Raw genomic sequence first — 19,217 nt, 5'->3', positions numbered from 1 at the left:
ACACTGGTTTTGCTGAGGCAAAATAACTGTGATTAAAATTAATCTCTCTTTTTTCATAGAATTGTTACAGTGTGGAAGCAGGCCATTCAGCCCATCGAGTGTACAATGATCAACTAAAGAGCAGTTCACCCAGACCCACCCTCTCCCTGTAACCTAATTAGCCTGCATATCCCTGGATACTATGGGCAATTTAGAATGTCCAATCCACCTAATCTGCACATCTTTGGTCTGTGGGAGGAAATTGGAGCACCGGGAGGAAACTCACACAGGCACAGGAAGCATGTCCGAGTTCCACACAGACCCCAGGCTGGAATTGAACTGACGTCCCTGTCAGGCAGCAGTGCTAACCACTGAGCTATCGTGTTGCCCAATCTCACTTGCCAGCTATTCTCCTTTGTTAGACCTTAACCATAAACCCATGGTTCATGTGCAGCTGGAAAATCAATCAAAATTCTGAGTATAACTCCAGATCAGTGTGTTGGCTATTTGCAGAGTTTTCTACTTTCATTTATTTCTGAACTTTGTTTCAGAATAGTCTCTTTATTTCCCATTTGCCCATCAGTGGATGTAATCATCAGTGTCACCCATAGTAGCATTCACTCACTCTTTTACTTCCCACTCACCAGGTTGCTGTTCCTGGCTCTCTGAAAAATACTGGAAGTTGTGTCCATCCCTGCCTAAATCTAAATGGCTGTGATTCCCAATCAGCTTTCTCCTCAAATTATATCTTGTACCCTATCAATTCCTGTTCCTATTTCATTCTCCTGAGGAGCAAAGTCTCAAACCACAGTTGTCTGAATAGTTCCAGAATCTGTACATTCTCATCAATTCAAATTACTCAAATGTTCTACCAATCCAATATCCTAACAAATTTGGTCACCCACATGAATCCAAATTACATCCTCTCAGATGAAAAGTGTCCTGCATTTCTAACTCCTGAACCTCCTCTCCAAAATTTAAATCTCCTGACCTTCTCCCAGAATTTCAATCTCACTCCTATTTGCAATCTCTTGACTACCCATCTCAAATCCCAATATTCCGATTCCTCCTCCCAGCCAAATTCAAATCTCCTACTTACCTCCGACCCAATCCTAGTCTCCTAACTCCCTCCCAAATCAAACAGAAACGCCTGCCTGATCCCAAATCCCATTGTGCTGAACTATACGCTCTCCAATATTCTCATTACCATGCCCTAATTCCCATGCTTCTAGACTCTTCCAAATTTTGACTTTCCACCAGCTGTGATCATTTCCAGTTGCACTTCAGCAAATGACAGTGATGGATTGTGCATAGTAGAATTGTGTTCTATTGTGAGAGACTTGGCTCAGCACAGATGCCTGATGGAAAATATGTTCCAAACTAAATTCACAAATGAAGACTGGGAAGGTACTGGGGACCTGCTTGATGAGTGAAGCAGCACTCCAGTATAAGTCACTGCTTTAGAAGAGAAAGAAACACTCATGGTATTGGGGCAGTATTTTGAAAGCATGTTAAGAATTCAATATAAACAATTTTAAGATACATCTTTTGTGCTACAAAAGTACTTTTATTTACAGGCTCTATAATCTGAACCAGATCAAGCAGGATTCATATCCTGCTCTATACTGATAAAATGTTACATCAGTCCTGCATTCATACATTAAACAGACAGTATGAAATGTTGATATTAAAAGGCAACATTAAGTTTTAATATTGTTTAGAAAAAACACTTGCCTACTCTAGTGCAACATGGGACTCAGCCATGCCAGCACCAAATCAGCCCCCCCACTAATATGTACCATCAAAATGCCATTCACTTGATTCCTTGAAGGGGCTTTTAGATACATGTGAACTGCCACTGTCTCCAGCACAGGGTCAGACAGCCAACACTAACCAACAAAACCATTGCTGCATAAGTATGTCAGCAGTATTATATTTACAGGCTCGTTATTTGATCTTTCAAAACCCCTGCTTTATCAAGTACATAGCATGACCAAAAACCAAGTTTAAAAAAAAATGCTTGAGCACCATTTGTTTTGAGTACTTTTTAAAAGGTTCAATGGGCAATGCCACTTTAACCACTTCGGATCAAGTATTTCTTGAAGCTGCAGATAATATTCTGGATTGAGAGTGTGCTGGTAAGGTTTTATTTATTTGTGGATTACGTTTAGAAACTTCCTGTGGCTTTAAAGCCGATCTCCTAATGTTTCCAATTGGAATAAAAAGATTACCAAGGACAGTCAAGATCTCGTGGGTGTCCTTGATGGGACAACTGGGAGAAATACAGAATTCTAGTTGCTCATTAAAAAGAATTGCTCAGCCAATGAACCCGCATCATGGAATCTTGCTTAATATAAAGTTAAACTCACTAATATTTTTGATTATAATGAAGATTGGCAAGTACAAGTGAATCTTAACAATCCCTGCTTGTTAGTGAACCCTCTTACCAATGGAATGTTTGGTCCTTTTATTGACATGATATACATGTTGCTTAAAAGCCCAATCTCCCATTACTTGGTAATACTTTCCTACTAAATGAATAATCAATATGAACATTTGTTATATGCACAGGATTGTGACGTAGGCACTCAAGCACAGCAGAAAGGTGAAGCACTTCTGAATGTCAAACTTCTGATGCAAGTCACTGTAAATTAAAAACTTCCATAAATAATGCAAAACTGTACACCAGGTAAAATAAAAACAATTGAAAGAAAGGCTGCATCACAGTCCAGACACTGAGGTCAGACAAACAGTTATTTATCTCTCTTTACATTATCCTGTATTTTAAGGTAAGCATACACATTGTCTGGAACCTGTGATGCATTATAATCTACAGGGAGTTACAGCACTGACAGATAGTAAGCTCTGGTAACTACTCTGCAGCATTGATACATTTTTTTCACCATAAGATTCAATTCCAGTAGTGCTCATGGAAACTTTCAAAGCACTTACATCATTTAAAAAAATATTCAAGAACAATCATCACAGCACTTAAGATTTAATGTACATTTATTCTTAACATGTGGAACATATAGTATAAAGATTTTATACTGAATAAATGATATTCATTAAGCCAGAGGAAAAGGAGGAATTTACATCAAGTTTTAACTACATTATCTTGAAATACAAATATGCTGATTCGCACTGAAAAATTTTTGAAATTGTGTTTCTTCATTTTTTTTAAAATTTCTGATCAATACCTGTACTTAACCTTTTCCACACCTTGATTATGAAGCAAAATGTGATCAGCTGCTCTCCTTGAAATAGAGCATGACTTTATACATACAGAAACTTGTACATCACCCTCATTGGAGATATGGCCAAAATATATAATAAAAAAAATAATTAAAATCTACCACTTTCTTTAAACCTTACCACATCATGGAGAGAGAAAAACTGTAAACCTCATCCTAAAAGAAACAAAAAACAAACACAACAGAAATAGTTTGAGGGTATGTGCAATGTACAACTTCTATATACAGTACAGCCTTTTGGCTGTGGAAAAAAAAAATCAAAGGATGAACTGAGTGAAGCAAGAAATGGCTGAGGACTGTCATACTGTGGAAGGTCAAGGAAGGTATGAATGACAGTATTGTGAGGAAGCAATTGAGTGTATCGCTTTCTCTCCCTCCCCGCAACCCAGGTCAACAGTTTATTTGCTGCTAGACTAATGCATTTTGATTTCCGTGTTTGGACTAATGCACACCTGTTTTTTGATCCCCTACACCTAGATCACTAAGTTCTATTGCACAGAGCTTTCTGTGGTGTGTACATCAAAATTATTCTGGCGCTTTTTTTAACTTTTTCATATTTTTTTAAGTGGTAAAGAATATTTAATTGTACAATGTTTGCCACATTTCAAAATTCACCTTTTTCGCTTCCAAAAATATCATACAAACATGAAAGAAACACCCAAAGGGAATCTAGGGATAAAGATGACCCCCACTGTACTAGACAGCAACTTTGGTTAAAAAAATGTTTTAAAAAGTACTTACACATAGACAGCAAATATTTATTTCCATCTTATATTTGACCAAATTGACTACCTTTTTAAAGCCCAATTTAGTAAATGGGGCAGAGGAGCAAAGATGCTTTTTGTTGTTGGATAAATAACAGAAGTGGTCAATCAAATGTAATTCTTTTGTCTCCACTCACACATGCTTGGCTTCCCACTTCTGTCATAATTGACCAATCATGAACAGTGTATCACAAATGACAGATGCAACCATAGAGTTCAGAACAGATGATATAGAAATATCTAGCAAGCGGCCCTCATATAAAACAAATTCTGAGCGATTCTCTTCTATCCTAGCCATGGCAAGCAAAGCCTTGGCTGCTCGACACATCATGTGCACACTGGTTGGTTCAATAGGTGGAGGCTGCATGTGCATCAAATTCGGCTGACTGTGCTGAAGTTGGGCCACAGTAAGGCCATCCTCAAGGAAGCTGATCAGATTGCTGATGCTTCCTTTTTGCACAGCGATAGCTCTAGCCACCAATGTGTCCCCCTGGGCAAAGTTTGACAACAAAGCAACGGACATTTCTCGGCACACTGAAATTCTTCGGTCTCCCACGTACCTAACCAAAGTAGCATATAATTTCTCCTGACGGCTGAAAGGGGGTGTTGCCAGAATGAGATCTACATTATTGTCCTGAATGCTGAGTTTACATAAAGTCTCCAACACAAGTCTCTGTGGTGACAGCACTGAATTAGGTCCCACTGTTGGGAAAGGATCCTGCGCTTCCGCTGAAGGGCAGACCATCCAGTGTAGCAAGCCATCCAAAATTGGCAAACAAATGCTTTCTGGGTATACAGACAGGTCCAGCTGCCCGGAAATGTTGGCTAAAGTAACTAACGTGTTCTCCCGTAAAACCTCAAGGCAATCCCACCACCATTCATCTTTGTTGCAGGCTACCCCTTCGTCCTCTTCTTCCTCTTTCTCATAAGTTCGTGGTGTTCTCTTTCTTTCAGGATGCTCATGATGAAGCAAAATTAGCTTCCCCAAAATAAGTATTAGGCCTGAGTGCTTTGACATTTCAGCGTCATTCCCAGGCACAAACGACAAGCTACGAACTATATTTGACACACATATGCAACGTTTTGCCAAAGAGTCCCGCCAATCAGAGATTGTGCACAATGGAATCTCATCACGGCTACAAGGCTCATCCTCCAATAACTTTATATTTCTGTGTGCTTTTGCTTGGTGGATACCAAATAGAAACTTACTGCTGCCTGTTTCAGAAGTCAAACGATTAGAATTGTCTTCTGGTAGAGCTCCTGGCCGTGCTGACAATACATCATCTATTGTTGCTGTGATACTCTTTTCTGGCTGCTCTTCTGTATTTAGGTTTTCAAAGGTCTCATGTTCTTTTGTTTTTTTCTCTTTACTTGGACCGCTTAAGCATGCCTGGACCTTCTTGCGAGATAGCATTTTCATTTTACTCTCAAAATGGGTCTGAATGTGCTCTGTTGTGTCACCTCCACCAATCTTCCAATGGAGCAATCCACTGTCAAATTCTTGAACTCTACCAAGTTTATTTGTACGATCAACTACAAAAAGATCCTTTTTCTTCACAATCTTCAATGGCAGTCTGTCAAATTTACTGGCTTGTTTAGGTTTCTCACCACCAACCTGTGAATCATTTGTTGCAAAGTTGACTCGGCTGTCTTCACTTCCAGACTGGCCATCTTCCTCTTCGTCAGTGTCATCACTATCAGAGTCATTGTAATCATCATCATAATCTAGCTGTTCTTCACCCTCCTCCTTCTTAATATCATCCACAGTATGGCTAACATAATCTTTCTTAAAAGCATCTGGATCGAGGAGAGCCTTCTGACCTGGATCTCCAACCTCATATTCTTTTAAAATTCCAAATATTTCTCTCAAACATTTTCGGAAATATTCCACCAGAAGTTCCAAGAAACCAGACAACTGTAAGAAAAACAGAAATAAAAGGATTTTCAAACTTCAAACGTATTGTCTTCAGTTATTCAATTTATTTATCATACAGACTTTCAATGAGCTTACAAGGTTGCCTTTGGGATCCAAAAGGATGTTCTTAAGGTCATTAGATCTGACTATGTTAGCTTTACCTACTGGTCCAGATATCATGTGCAGTCTGTACATTGTTTTGACTTTTCTATGTTTCTGTACATTTTGATATTACTATCATTTTATTATGCTGCTCCAATCACTTTACTGCACTTTCTGAATAGGCAATACAGGCTTTCAAAAATTAGGACAGGAACATAGTATATCTCCATTTTTAGTTGTCTCATTCAGTGTCATTCATAAGACTTCAATGATTCACTCAATGGCTTGGCCTCCAATTCCTTCTGCAACAATGAGTTTCACAGATTCACCTATCCCTGGCTGAAGAAATTCTCATCTTAGGTCTAAATGGTGATACCTTCACCGTGAGACTGTGCTCACATGTCCTAGTCTCTCTTACTAGTGGAAACATCTTCGCCATGTCCACATCCTGTAATTTTCAACCAGATCCCACCACTCCTCCACCATCTACCCCCCAACCCCCCAACTCCCACTGCTGCCCCGCCCCACTTTCATCCTTCCACACTCCATTGAGTAAGATCAAGCATCCTCAACCACTCCTCCACGCCCTTCACCCCTAGGATCATTCTTGTATTCTTGTTAACCTCATCCGGACTCCCTCCAATACCAACATGTTTCTTAAGACATAGGGCCCTAAACTGCTCACAAAATTCTGAATGCATTCTGACTAGAGCCTTATACAGCCTCAGGGGTTTTCTACCCCTCTTGAAATGAGTGCCAACACTTACCTTCCGAACTGCCAACTGACCCTTCATGTGAACCTTAAGAAAATCATGAACTTGGACTCTCAGGTCCTTTGCACTTTAGATTTCTGAACTCTTTCCCTATTTAGAAAAGAGTCACAGAATAGAACATGAATCATACAATATAGAAGAGGCCTTTTGGCCCATCACGTCTGTATCAACAAAATAACTCCTCTAAATCTACATGTACTATGCCCATAGCCTTGAATATCATGACAGACTGCAGAAGTTCAAGGTGGCAGCTCACCACCACTTTTTCAAGGGAGACCAGCCATTGGCAATAAATGCTAGTCAATTTACATCTCTATTCTTCCCACTAAAATGTATGATCTCACACTTTGCCTTCTCTCCTTGCCTGTCCAAGTCTTTCTACAGCCTTCCCACTTCCTCAACACTACTTGTCCCTCCAACTATCTTTGTGTCATCTGTAAACTTAGTAACAAAGCCTTCACAGTTCCTTCATCCAAACTGTTAATCCAACGACCCCAGTCAAACTCCACTTGTAACTGGCTGGCCATTCTGAAAAGACCCCTTTACCCCCACCCTTTGACTTCTGCTAGTCAACAAATCCCTTTCGATGCCAGTACCGTGCCCCTCACACCATGGTCTCTTATTTAATTTAGTACCTCCTGTGTGGCAGCTTGTCAAAGTCTTTTGTAAATCCAAACATATCATGTCCACTTGCTCTCCTTTGTCTAACTCACTTCTTACCGTCTCAAAAGTTCTAACAGATTTGTCAGGCATGACTTCCACTTGACAAAGCTGTGCTGACTCTGTCCTATTTTACCTTGGACTTCCAAGTATTCCGCAATCTCACCCTTAATTGGGGACTATAAAATCTTATCAATGAAAATTCATTTTTAGCATTGCAAAAATAAGATTGCTGCCATATACAAATCCTTTTGGGAATTCTGCTTTAGTATCTTTTCAAACTGGAATATTTCTTCAAGATTTTAAAATTTATTTTATTTTAGAAAAGTTATTTAATTTTTGAGTAAAGGGATTTTGGAATTTCAATTTTTGGGTGCAATGTTTTAATGTATTTTTCTGATGAGAAATGCCCTAAAGAACCTAACTGTTGGTTAGGTTCTTCAATTCTTCATTAGTCTTCATTGGTTATAATGGAAAAATCTGATTAGTTAAAGAAATTTCATTTAAAAACATGCATCTTTTAGGTTTACAGTTACAATGTTAAGTGAGGAATTAATACTTATCAAAATTACTTGAGTTTTTCATATTCAAATACAGAAAATTACTGCAACAGAAATAAAGTAAAAACTACTCAAGACAATTTTCTTTAAACCGAGTTTATGCATATACAGAGGAACCTCGATTATCCAGCATTCAAATATCCAAATTTTAGATTACCTGAATAAGATCGCAAGGTCCCAATGCATGGCTAAACTATGTTATCCAGCATTCGATTAACCAAATGAAATACCCCCCCACTTGTGGCCTTTGTTTAATTGAGGTTCCTATGTAGAACTAATTTGAAGAATTATTAGTCTTTCATAACTGAACAATCAGTTTCACAAAGTTTTGCCAAGTTCACATCCGAAAAGCTGCTGATAAAGTTGCAAGTTGATAGAAAGCATGAGAAGGAGGACAGATTTTTGAAGTCAACAACATATTGTCCACAACTATGGTGAGAAGCCACTTCAAGAACAATCCACAAAACTGTACATCTGTACCACCCATTTCTCACATCAACCACCAACACGCATCACTTCTTGATGATGTGGTTTCCACTATACAGGGGACACCAAACACAGACTATATGAATATTTTATGGAACACTTATGTCAGTCTGAAAACATGACCCCGACCTTCCTGTGACTTGCCATTTTAATGCATTATCTTCCTCTCATGGTGCATAATATATATCTGTTTTAGCTCTGCTAACATTCAGTGAAGCACATCACACGCTGGAGGACTGGCACTTCACTTTCTGATTAGGTCCTTTTCAGTCTTTTGGACTTAACACCGAGTTTAACGACTTCAAACCATGAACTCTGTCCTTCATTGTGATAATACCCTTCCTCCACCTCTAACCACCACCAACATTTTGTGTCCACAGCTCAGCTTTATGCTTTGCTTTCAGTCAGAGGTTATCCATATTCTGGACAAATGGTTGAAGGGTCACTGGACTCAAATGTTAACTCTCCTTTCTCTCCACAGATGCTGCCAGACCTGCCAAGCTTCTTGAGCAATTTCTGTTTTTGTTTTAGAACTTCAGCATTCACAGTTCTTTGTTTTATATTTGGGTAAGTTGCCTGTCTTTAATCTACAACTGTTACAACTCACTTTTCAGTTTCAAAATCATATTAAACTCAAAAGTGTTAACTGTTCCTCTCTCCACAGATGCATCCAGATCTACTGAACTTCTCTCGCACTTTGTTTTTATTTCAGATCTCCAGCATCTGCAATAATTTGCTTCTATTCAACAATTCAGACTGCTGATAATTGTTGTAGTTTCATTTGAATGCCTGTAAATGCAAAATCTCCAGCAGTAATTCTTTTACTTTAGTAGCTAAAGTCCTATTAAACTAAATTGGAATACAAAGTACTGAAATGCAAATTATGTCACTGAGTATCTGAAAAAAAGTAAAAGACAAATTGTTATTTTGGGTGGGATCCATTAGAACATCTTCCAATAATCAGTGTGCAGCTTTTTCTTTATCTGTGGTACAAAATTGTTCATGTACCAGAAAGCATTTTTCACTCGGAAGATCAATTGTCCATGGACACTACTGACTGTTGAAGAAAACCAGACAATGCCTGGAAATGACATGAAAGGAAAAAAATACTTTAAGTTATGCCAAGTAGCATTACATGGGTTTGTAATGCAATCAATTAATATGATTGCTCAATTGATTAATGCAGTGAGAAGAATTTTGGAAAATTCAGTAAGAATAAGACAGACGACTGAAATGGACAGAGACACAGCAGACATATTTTGACACAGAGATATATAAAGGGAGGCATTTTGCAAAGGGATGCAAGAACAGAAAGGTCTGTATGTTTATGGACATTGGCATACTGGGCCAAAAGGCCTTTTACTGTGTTATATCTTTTAAATACACACACTGTTAAAGGTACTCGACAATTTCAGAAAGCTCTTTTTAAAAAGAAAACATGTGGAACTGTGTCTTTATAGAGTACAAAAGCCAGGATGTTATGTAAAACCTTTAACCGTCATTGGTAAAGCCTCTGTTGAAGCAGTGCATCCAATTCTAAGTACTGCACTTAGGAAGGATGTCAAAGTCGTTTAGAGAATAATTACTAGAATAGGATGAGGGATTCAGTTACATGGAATGTCTGGACAAATTGGGATTGTACTCCTTAGAGCAAAGAAGTTTAAGGAGATGTGGAATAGAAATGCTTAAAATTAGGCATTTTGATATAGCAAACATAGAGAAAGTTTCCACTATAAGGAGGGTTAATAATCATAGAATTTCTATGGTGTGAAAACAAGCCATTTGGCTTCTCGAGTTTGCACCGACTCTCCAAACAGCATCCCAACCAAAGTACAGACATACAATACCTAGTCAAAAATCAAATCCCCAAAATAATATTCAATGTTTAAGGTCAAACATGCATAGATTATTACACGATACCCTAACAAACAGCTTGACAATATAATCGAATTTATGGCAACTCATTTTACGACCCTACTGTTCTGTTTCATCTTGTCCCTTTATTGGTTTGATCACAGTATCTTAACAGGAGAATGAAAAATATGAAAACTGATTCCCTTTTTAACAGTACTGTCCATGTATTGACAGCAATGAACCACGTAAGTTCAAGGCAGGGACTCCATACCACCTTCGCAAGGGAAATTATGGATCCAATGCTGGGCTAGCCAGTAACACATACAGTTCATCTAAGAGTAAGAATAAAGAAGAAACTCTGTAATTAAATGAAATATCACTGCAAAAGCAAATCAGCTCACTGATTTCCCTGATTCTGTTGATAGAACAGAATTTGCTATTATTAAGGTTGCGGAAGCACAGGATTTGAGAAAAAAAGATGTATTGCAGGTGAAAATAAATCCAGTCAATAATACTGAACATCAGACATCCCATTTCATTCAAAGTCTAAGACCACAGGATTTTTAAATTATACAACTGAACATTTTAATTACAGGAAAATCACTTACTTGGGAGAGGTTGAATGTGGCTACAGTGCTATCATCATAAAGTAAGATGTTGATGGTGTCCAGAGCCCAAGTGCTTTCAGCCAACAGACCAGATTTGAGGGACATCATAACTCTCCATGCCTCTGGAGTTCCTGAAAAAAAGTAAAAGAGTCATTCATCAGTAAGATGACACTAGAATTTTTCTTTTAATCAATAAACAAGAAAAAAGAGATGTATTTTGAAGAATGAGGAGTCAAAACAAACTAAATATTGAGTGTCATAGAAATTCAGTAGGGATGGCAGTTGGAGAAAGAGTTAATGTTTTGAACTCAAAATGACTTTTCTTTGGAAAATGAATCAGATTGGACTTGAAATATTCACTTTGTTTCTCTCATCACAAGATGCTGCCATACCTGCTAAGTTTCTCCAGAACTTTGTTTATATTTCAGTTATCCAGCATCCCAGTATTTTGCTTTTAATGTACTAAATAGTACAATTCTTAGAAGGTCTGTAAAGAAATATTTGTGGCTGTGCATACATAGGCCTTTGAAGGTTTGCAGGTCAATTTGAGAAAGCTGTTAACAGCCTAGAAACAAGAAAAGTCCACTTATCCCCCAGAAGTTGGCCCAATGCTATTGCGAGACATAACTCCAAAACTTTGCCATAAATCCCTTAATACCTTTGGTTAACAAAAGCCTTTCAATCTCAATTTTAAATTTAACAATTGGTTCTAGCATGAGAGCATCTAGTGTGAGAAAAGAACAAAGAAGAAATATAGTTGAATTCGCCCATGGCATACCCCAAACGACATCCACCCAACTCTGCCAGTTCCTGCCAGTAGTCCTAATCACTGTTGTTTGCTGCTCAGATGATTTTCATTTGTGGGACAGTTTCAAATATCTACTAATCTTTGTGTGAACAAATGCTTCCTGATTTCATTCCTGAAGAGTTTGGCTCTAATTTTTATATCATGGGCCCCAATTCTACAATCTCAATTCATTCTGTTAAATGCCTTGAAAACTGATAAGACTGCATGTTAACCATTTAAACTAAATGTAATATGGTTCTAGTTTGTTTGATTTTACCTTGTAGTTCAACCTAGAAAACCTATGCTGCACTCCCTCCTTGGTTTTAAATTATCTTTTGCAGTGTGATGCCCAGAACTGCATACAGCACTTCAGCACTGGTCTAAATTAGGGCTATGCATAGGTGAAACAAAACTTATACAACCTCATTTCTAGTCCTCCAGGTATAGTGGCCAACATTTACTGAACTTGTTTTATTATTTTCTACACCAGTTCAGGAGATTTTAACAAGCTAGGTCCCACCCCTCATTCGCTTTGGATCTTTGGTGTTTCTACCTGTTCACCATTTTGAAAGTACCCTGTTCTACACTTGGAGGGTCCATGATGGATGACCTAATTTTTTTTCAACTTTGAAATTCAGGTGCAAGTCCCACTCCAGGAATGACAGCCATGGAAGATGCATTTATAGTGTGGCCCAGTAAGTTGATTATCAATCTGTAAATCTTTCAATACATATGTAGAAGAGTATTCTAGATGACCGTGCTTACCCTTCAAGCACGGAACCCTTCAAGCTATGACACGGTGGCGACCGGTTATGGGAAACCTAGCAGAAAGCTATGGAAACATATATAAACACATGCTTTGCCTGTCTCATATGTCACTAAAGAACAAAAAGGGGAATAATTGAGGCCCCATTACAGAATCATGGCATACCACATGATACATCCACCCAACTTGAGAACTTGATGTTAACCTTAATCTTTGTTGTCTTCCACTCAAATGATTTCTAAAACAGGTCAATTATTAGGCCTTCAATTCCATGGGTTTCAACTTTAGCTGTTACAAAAGCATGTATAAATATACATAACATAAGACCTTAACAGGTAGGAGCAGAAATTAGGCCATTCAGCCCATCAAGTCTGCTCCGCCATTCAATCATGGCTGATAAATTTCTCAATCCCATTAGCATGTTTTGAAAAGATTTGTATCTCAGGTTGAGGTTCTGGATGTAGGTTTGTTCGCTGAGCTGGAAGGTTTGTTTTCAGATGTTTCGTCACCATACTAGGTAACATCTTCAGTCAGCCTCTGGATGAAGCTTCACCTTTCAGCTCAGCGAGCAAACCTACATCCAGAACCTCAATCCCATTCTCCCGCTTTCTTCCAGAAACCCTTGACAGACAAGAACCTATCTCTGTCTTAAGTGTAATCAATGCTATGGCCTTCACAGCCTTCTGTGGTAGTGAATTCCATAGATTCACCACACTCCTTATCTCCATTCTAAAAGGTCTTCTCTTTATTCTAAAGCTGTGCCCTCTGGTCTCAGTCTCTCCTACTAATGGGAACATCTTTCCAGCATTCACTCTGTCCAGGCCATTCGGTATTCTGCATGTTTCAATTAGATCCCTCCTCATCCTTCTAAGCTCCATTCAGTATAGACCCAGAGTCCTCAAACGCTCCTCATATGTTAAGTTTTTCATTTCTGGGACTATTCTCATGAACTCCTGCTGAACTTGGTCCAGGGCCAGAAAATCCTTCCTGAGATATAGGGTGCAAAACTGTGCACAATACTCTAAATTTGGTCTTGCCAGATCCTTAAGGACTTTATATTCAAGTCCTCTCAAGATAAATGCCAACATTGCATTTGCCTTCCTAACTACTGATTCAACCTGCAAGTTTACCTTGAGAGAATCCTGGTCTAGAACTCCCAAATCTATTGTACTTCAGACATCTGAATGTTCTCCCCATTTAGAAAATAGCCCATGCCTCTATTCTTCCTACCAAAGTGCAGGACCTCACACTTTCCCACGTTGTATCCCATCTGCCACTTCTTTGCCCATTCTCCTAACCTGATCAAATCCTTCTGCAGCCTCCCTAACTCCTCAATACTACCCGCCCCTCTACCTATCTTTGTATCATCTGCAAACATAACCTGAATGCCCTCAGTTCTTTCATCTAGATCATTAATGTATGAAATGAAAAGTTGTGCTCCCAATACCATTTGTCACTGGCTGCCACCCTGAGAAGGGTGTCCCTACTCTCTGCTTTTTGACAGACTGCCAATCTTCTATCCATGTTAGCACCTTGCCTCCAATACCATGGACCCTGATCTTATTCAGCAGCCTCCTGTACGGCACTTATCAAAGGCCTTCTTGAAGTCCAGGTAGATAACATCCATTGGCTCTCCTTGGTTTAACTTGCTTGTTACTTCCGCAAAGAATTCTAGCAGATTTGTCAGGCATGACCTCCCCTTGATGAAACCATGTTGACTTTGCCCTAATTTACCATACACTTCCGAGTAATCAGAAATCTCATCCTTCACTTTGGACTCCAAAATCTTACCTATGAACGAGGTTAGGCTAATGTGCCTGTAGTTTTCTGTCTTTTGCCTTACTCCCTTTTTAAACAGGGAGGCTTCACAAATAGAAGCATACAACCCAGAGACAAGAAAATTAAGATAAGCCTTTGGTTGGAATGTCAAATTCAGGTCACCATACTTTAGAAGGGTGACAGACAAAATTTATTCAACACTGAATTGAAAGACTTCAATTATGTGGAAAAGATAGAGAAATTAGAGCATCAAGCAGAGATGGGAGAAGATTCAATAGCAACATTTAAAAAAGAACTGGAGAAATACTTGAAAAGGAAAAGAAAATTGCTCAAATGAAAATTGCATTGTTACGAGGAAAATACAGAGAAGTTGAATTAATTGGATAGCACTTTCAAAAAGATTCAATGACCAAATCATTGAGGTGTTATCCATTTAATAAGTGAAACAGATGGCAATGTACTTCTTAAATGGGAACACCTCTGGGACACCTGGACCAACCAACCCAACCACCCCGTGGCTCAACACTTCAACTCCCCCTCCCACTCCACCAAGAATATGCAGGTCTTTGGACTCCTCCATCGCCAGACCATAACAACATGACGGTTGGAGGAGGAGCGCCTCATCTTCCGCCTAGGAACCCTCCAACCACAGGGGATGAACTCGGATTTCACCAGTTTCCTCATTTCCCCTCTCCCCACCTTGTCTCAGTCAAATCCATCGAACTCAGCACCGCCTTCCTAACCTGCAATCTTCTTCCTGACCTCTCCGTCCCCACCCCAGTCTGACCTATCACCCTCACCTTGACCTCTTTCCACCTATCGCATTTCCAACGCCTCCCCCCCCAAAGTCCCTCCTCCCTATCTTTTATCTTAGCCTACTGGACATACTTTCTTCATTCCTGAAGAAGGGCTTGTGCCCGAAACGTTGATTCTCCTGTTCCCTGGATGCTGCCTGACCTGCTGCGCTGTTCCAGCAACACATTTTCAGCTCTACTTCTTAAATGGTAAGAGACTAGAATGCATAGATGTACATAGGCAAATGAATTCCCTCATCAATAAGTTACATGCAAATGCAGCAAGTAGGTCGGAAGTTTACCTATTTGTCAGCCTTTATCACAAAAAGATTTGAGTACAGGAATAGTGAAGCCTTGCTTCAATTACATATAGTCATAGAGATGTACAGCATGGAAACAGACTGTTTGGTCCAACCCATCCATGCCAACCAGATATCCCAAACCAATCTAGTCCCACCTGCCAGGACCTGGCCCATATCCCTCCAAACCCTTCCTATTCCTATCTATGGCCCTCATAATTTTGTAAACCTCTGTAAGGTCACCCCTCAGCCTCCGACGCTCCAGGGAAAACAGCCCTAGCCTGTTCAGCCTCTCCCTATAGCTCAAATCCTCCAACTCTGGCAACATCCTTATAAATCTTTTCTGAACTCTTTCAAGTTTCACAACATCTTTCCAATAGAAAGGAGACCAGAATTGCATGCAATATTCCAGCAATGGCCTAACCAATGTCCTGTACAGCTGCAGCATGACCTCCCAACTCCTGTACTCAATATTCTGACCAACAAAAGAAAGCATACTAAATGCCTTCTTCACTATCCTATCTACCTGCGACTCCACTTTCAAGGAACTATGAACCTGTATTCCAAGGTCTCGGTGTTCAGCAACACTCCCTAGGACTTTACCATTAAGTGTATAAGACCTGCTAAGATTTGCTTTCCTAAAATGCAGCACCTCACATTTATCTGAATTAAATTCCATCTGCCACTTCCTAGCCCATTGGCCCATCTGGTCAAGACCCTGTTGCAATCTGAGGTAACCCTCTTCACTGTCCACTACACCTCCAATTTTGGCGTCATCTGCACCACTTACGTTCGCATCCAAATCATTTATGTAAATGACAAAAAGGAGAGGTCCCAGCACCGATCCTTGTGGCACTCCACTGGTCAAAGATGTCCAGTCTGAAAAACAACCCACCACCACCACCACTACTACCACCCTCTGCCTTCTACCTTTGAACCAGTTCTGTATCCAAATGGCTAGTTCTCCCTGTATTCCATGAGATCTAACCTTGCTAATCAGTCTCCCATGGGGAACCTTGTCGAACGCCTTACTGAAGTCCATATAGATCACATCTACCGCTCTGCCCTCATCGATCCTCTTTGTTACTTCTTCAAAAAACTCAATCAAGTTTGTGAGACATGATTTCCCATGCACAAAGCCATGTTGACTATCCCTAATAAGACCTTGCCTTTCCCCAAATACATGTACATCCTGTCCTTCAGGATTCCCTCCAACAACTTGCCCACCACCGAGGTCAGGCTCACTGGTTCCCTGGCTTGTCCTTCTCGCTCTTCTTAAACAATGGCACCAGGTTTGCCAACCTCCAGTCTTTCGGCACCTCGCCCGTGACTATCGATGATACAAATATCTCAGCAAGAGGCCCAGCAATCACTTCTCTAGCTTCCCAGAGTTCTCGGGTACACCTGATCAGGTCCTAGGGATTTATCCACCTTTACCCGTTTCAAGACATCCAGCACTTCCTCCTCTGTAATCTGGACATTTTGCAAGAGGTCACCATCTATTTTCCTTCCATATCCTTTTCCACAGTAAATACTGATGTAAAATATTTGTTTAGTATCTCCCCCATTATCCTTTTGTCCTTAATGTGTTTGTAAAAACCCTTTGGATTCTCCTTAATTTTATTTGCCAAAGCTATCGCATGTCCCCTTTTTGCTCTCGAGTTCCCTCTTAAGTATACTCCTACTTACTTTATATTCTTCTAAGGATTCACTAGATCTATCCTGTCTATAACTTACATATGCTTCCTTCTTTTTCTTAACCAAACCCTCAATTTCTTTAGTCATCCAGCATTCCCTATACCTACCAGCCTTCCCTTTCACCCTGACAGGAATATACTTTCTCTGGATTCTCGTTATCTCATTCCTGAAGGCTTCCCATTTTCCAGCCGTCCCTTTACCTGCGAACAACTGCCTCCAATCAACTTTCAAAAGTTAGATTCCTGACAGCCTTTTGGCCCAACAAGTCCACACCTACCCTCCGAAGAGTAACCCACTCAGACCCATTTCCCTCTGACGAATGTACCTAACACTTTGGACAATTTAGCATGGCCAATCCACCTAACCTGCAAATTTTTAGACTGTGGGAGGAAACCGGAGCACCCAGAGGAATCCCACGCAGACACGGGGAGAATGTGCAAACTCCACACAGACAGTTGCCCGAGGCTGGAATCGAACCCGGGACCCTGGTGCTGTGAGGCAGCAGTGCTAACCACTGATCCACCGTGCCACCCTAATACCATCAAAATTAGCCTTTCTCCAATTTAGAACTTCAAATTTTAGATCTGGTCTATCCTTTCCCATCACTATTTTAAAACGAATAGAATTATGGTCGCTGGCCCCAAAGTGCTCCCCCACTGACACCTCAGTCACCTGTCCTGCCCTATTTCCCAAGAGTAGGTCAAGTTTTACACCTTCTCTCGTAGGAACATCCACATACTGAATCAGAAAATTGTCTTGTACACACTTAACAAATTCCTCTCCATCTAAACCCTCAACACTATGGCAGTCCCAGTCTATGTTTGCAAAGTTAAAATTCCTACCATAACCACCCTATTATTCTTGCAGATAGCGGACAGCTCCTTACAAGTTTGTTTCTCAATTTCCACCTGACTATTATGGAGTCTATAATACAATCCCAATAAGGTGATCATCCCTTTCTTATTTCTCAGTTCCACCCAAATAACTTCCCTGGATGTATTTCCTGGAATATCCTCCCTCAGCACAGCTCGAAAACTATCCCTTATCAAAAATGCCACTCCCCCTCCTCCCTTTCTATTCTTCCTGTAGCTGTAGCATTTCTATCCTGAAACATTAAGCTGCCAGTCCTGCCCATCCCTAAGCCACGTTTCTGTGGCGGCACGGTGGCACAGTGGTTAGCACTGCTGCCTCACAGCGCCAGAGACCCGGGTTCAATTCCCGTCTCAGGCGACTGACTGTGTGGAGTTTGCACGTTCTCCCCGTGTCTGCGTGGGTTTCCTCCGGGTGCTCCGGTTTTCTCCCACAGTCCAAAGATGTGCAGGTAAGGTGATTTGGCCATGCTAAACTGCCCGTAGTGTTAGGTAAGGGGTAAATGTAGGGATATGGGTGGGTTGCGCTTCGGCGGGTCGGTGTGGACTTGTTGGGCCGAAGGGCCTGTTTCCACACTGTAATGTAATCTAATCTTTCCTTCCACAGTCCAAAAATGTGCAGGTTAGGTGAAGGGGTGAAATGTAGGGGAATGGGTCTGGGTAGGTTGCGCTTTGGCGGGTCAGTGTGGACTTGTTGGGCTGAGGGGCCTGTTTCCACACTGTAAGTAATCTAATCTGATCCCAGTCCCATTCCCTTGATTATATAGCATCTGAAATAGTGCAGTTTTGGTCCCCTTACCTCAAAGAAGAACATTATGACCATAGAAGAAGTGCAATAAAAGGTTGCTAGACTTCATGGGATAGCAGGACTGCCCAATGAAACAGTTTGGGAAAATTAGGTCTGTTTTCTCTAGAATTTTGAAGATTGAGAGGTAATCTCATTGAAACCTACAAAGTACTTAAAGGAATAGACAGAAAGCTACAACACAAAGGTACTTGTATATGAAACACAGAAAGCTAGCACATAAATGCAGCAAGTAATCATGAAGGTTAATGGAATGTTGGCCCGTATTTCAAGGAGATTAGAATACAAGCGTATGGAAATTTAATTGCAGCTGTTCAAGATACTGCTGAGACCACATCTGGAGTACGTGAACAGTTTGCTTCCCTTAAGGAAAGGTATAATTTAATAGGTAGTTCAGAGAAGGTTCACTAGATGATGCCCAGCATGGAAACACTGTCTTATGAACAAAGGCTAAACAGGTTGGGA

The 19,217-nt window shown here is 40.3% G+C and overlaps 1 protein-coding gene across 2 annotated transcripts in view; it reads right to left on the bottom strand.

Annotated features, from left to right (window-relative positions):
• Positions 1–1,525: 1,525 nt before the first annotated feature.
• arid1b (AT rich interactive domain 1B (SWI1-like)) overlaps positions 1,526–19,217 on the bottom strand; it is a 583,262-nt gene continuing 565,570 nt past the window's right edge. For both annotated transcript variants that reach the window (XM_043696151.1, XM_043696152.1), the window contains exons 21-22: positions 10,956–11,086; positions 1,526–5,912 (exon numbers count right to left, since the gene is read on the bottom strand). In XM_043696151.1, coding sequence (XP_043552086.1) covers positions 4,158–5,912; positions 10,956–11,086 — 1,886 coding nt within the window. In that variant the 3' untranslated portion in view covers positions 1,526–4,157. The remainder of the gene's footprint in view (positions 5,913–10,955; positions 11,087–19,217) is intronic.

This window comes from Chiloscyllium plagiosum, chromosome 9 (assembly GCF_004010195.1).
Source record: "Chiloscyllium plagiosum isolate BGI_BamShark_2017 chromosome 9, ASM401019v2, whole genome shotgun sequence".
Lineage (NCBI taxonomy): Eukaryota > Metazoa > Chordata > Chondrichthyes > Orectolobiformes > Hemiscylliidae > Chiloscyllium > Chiloscyllium plagiosum.
This window is presented reverse-complemented; position numbering and strand designations above follow the sequence as displayed.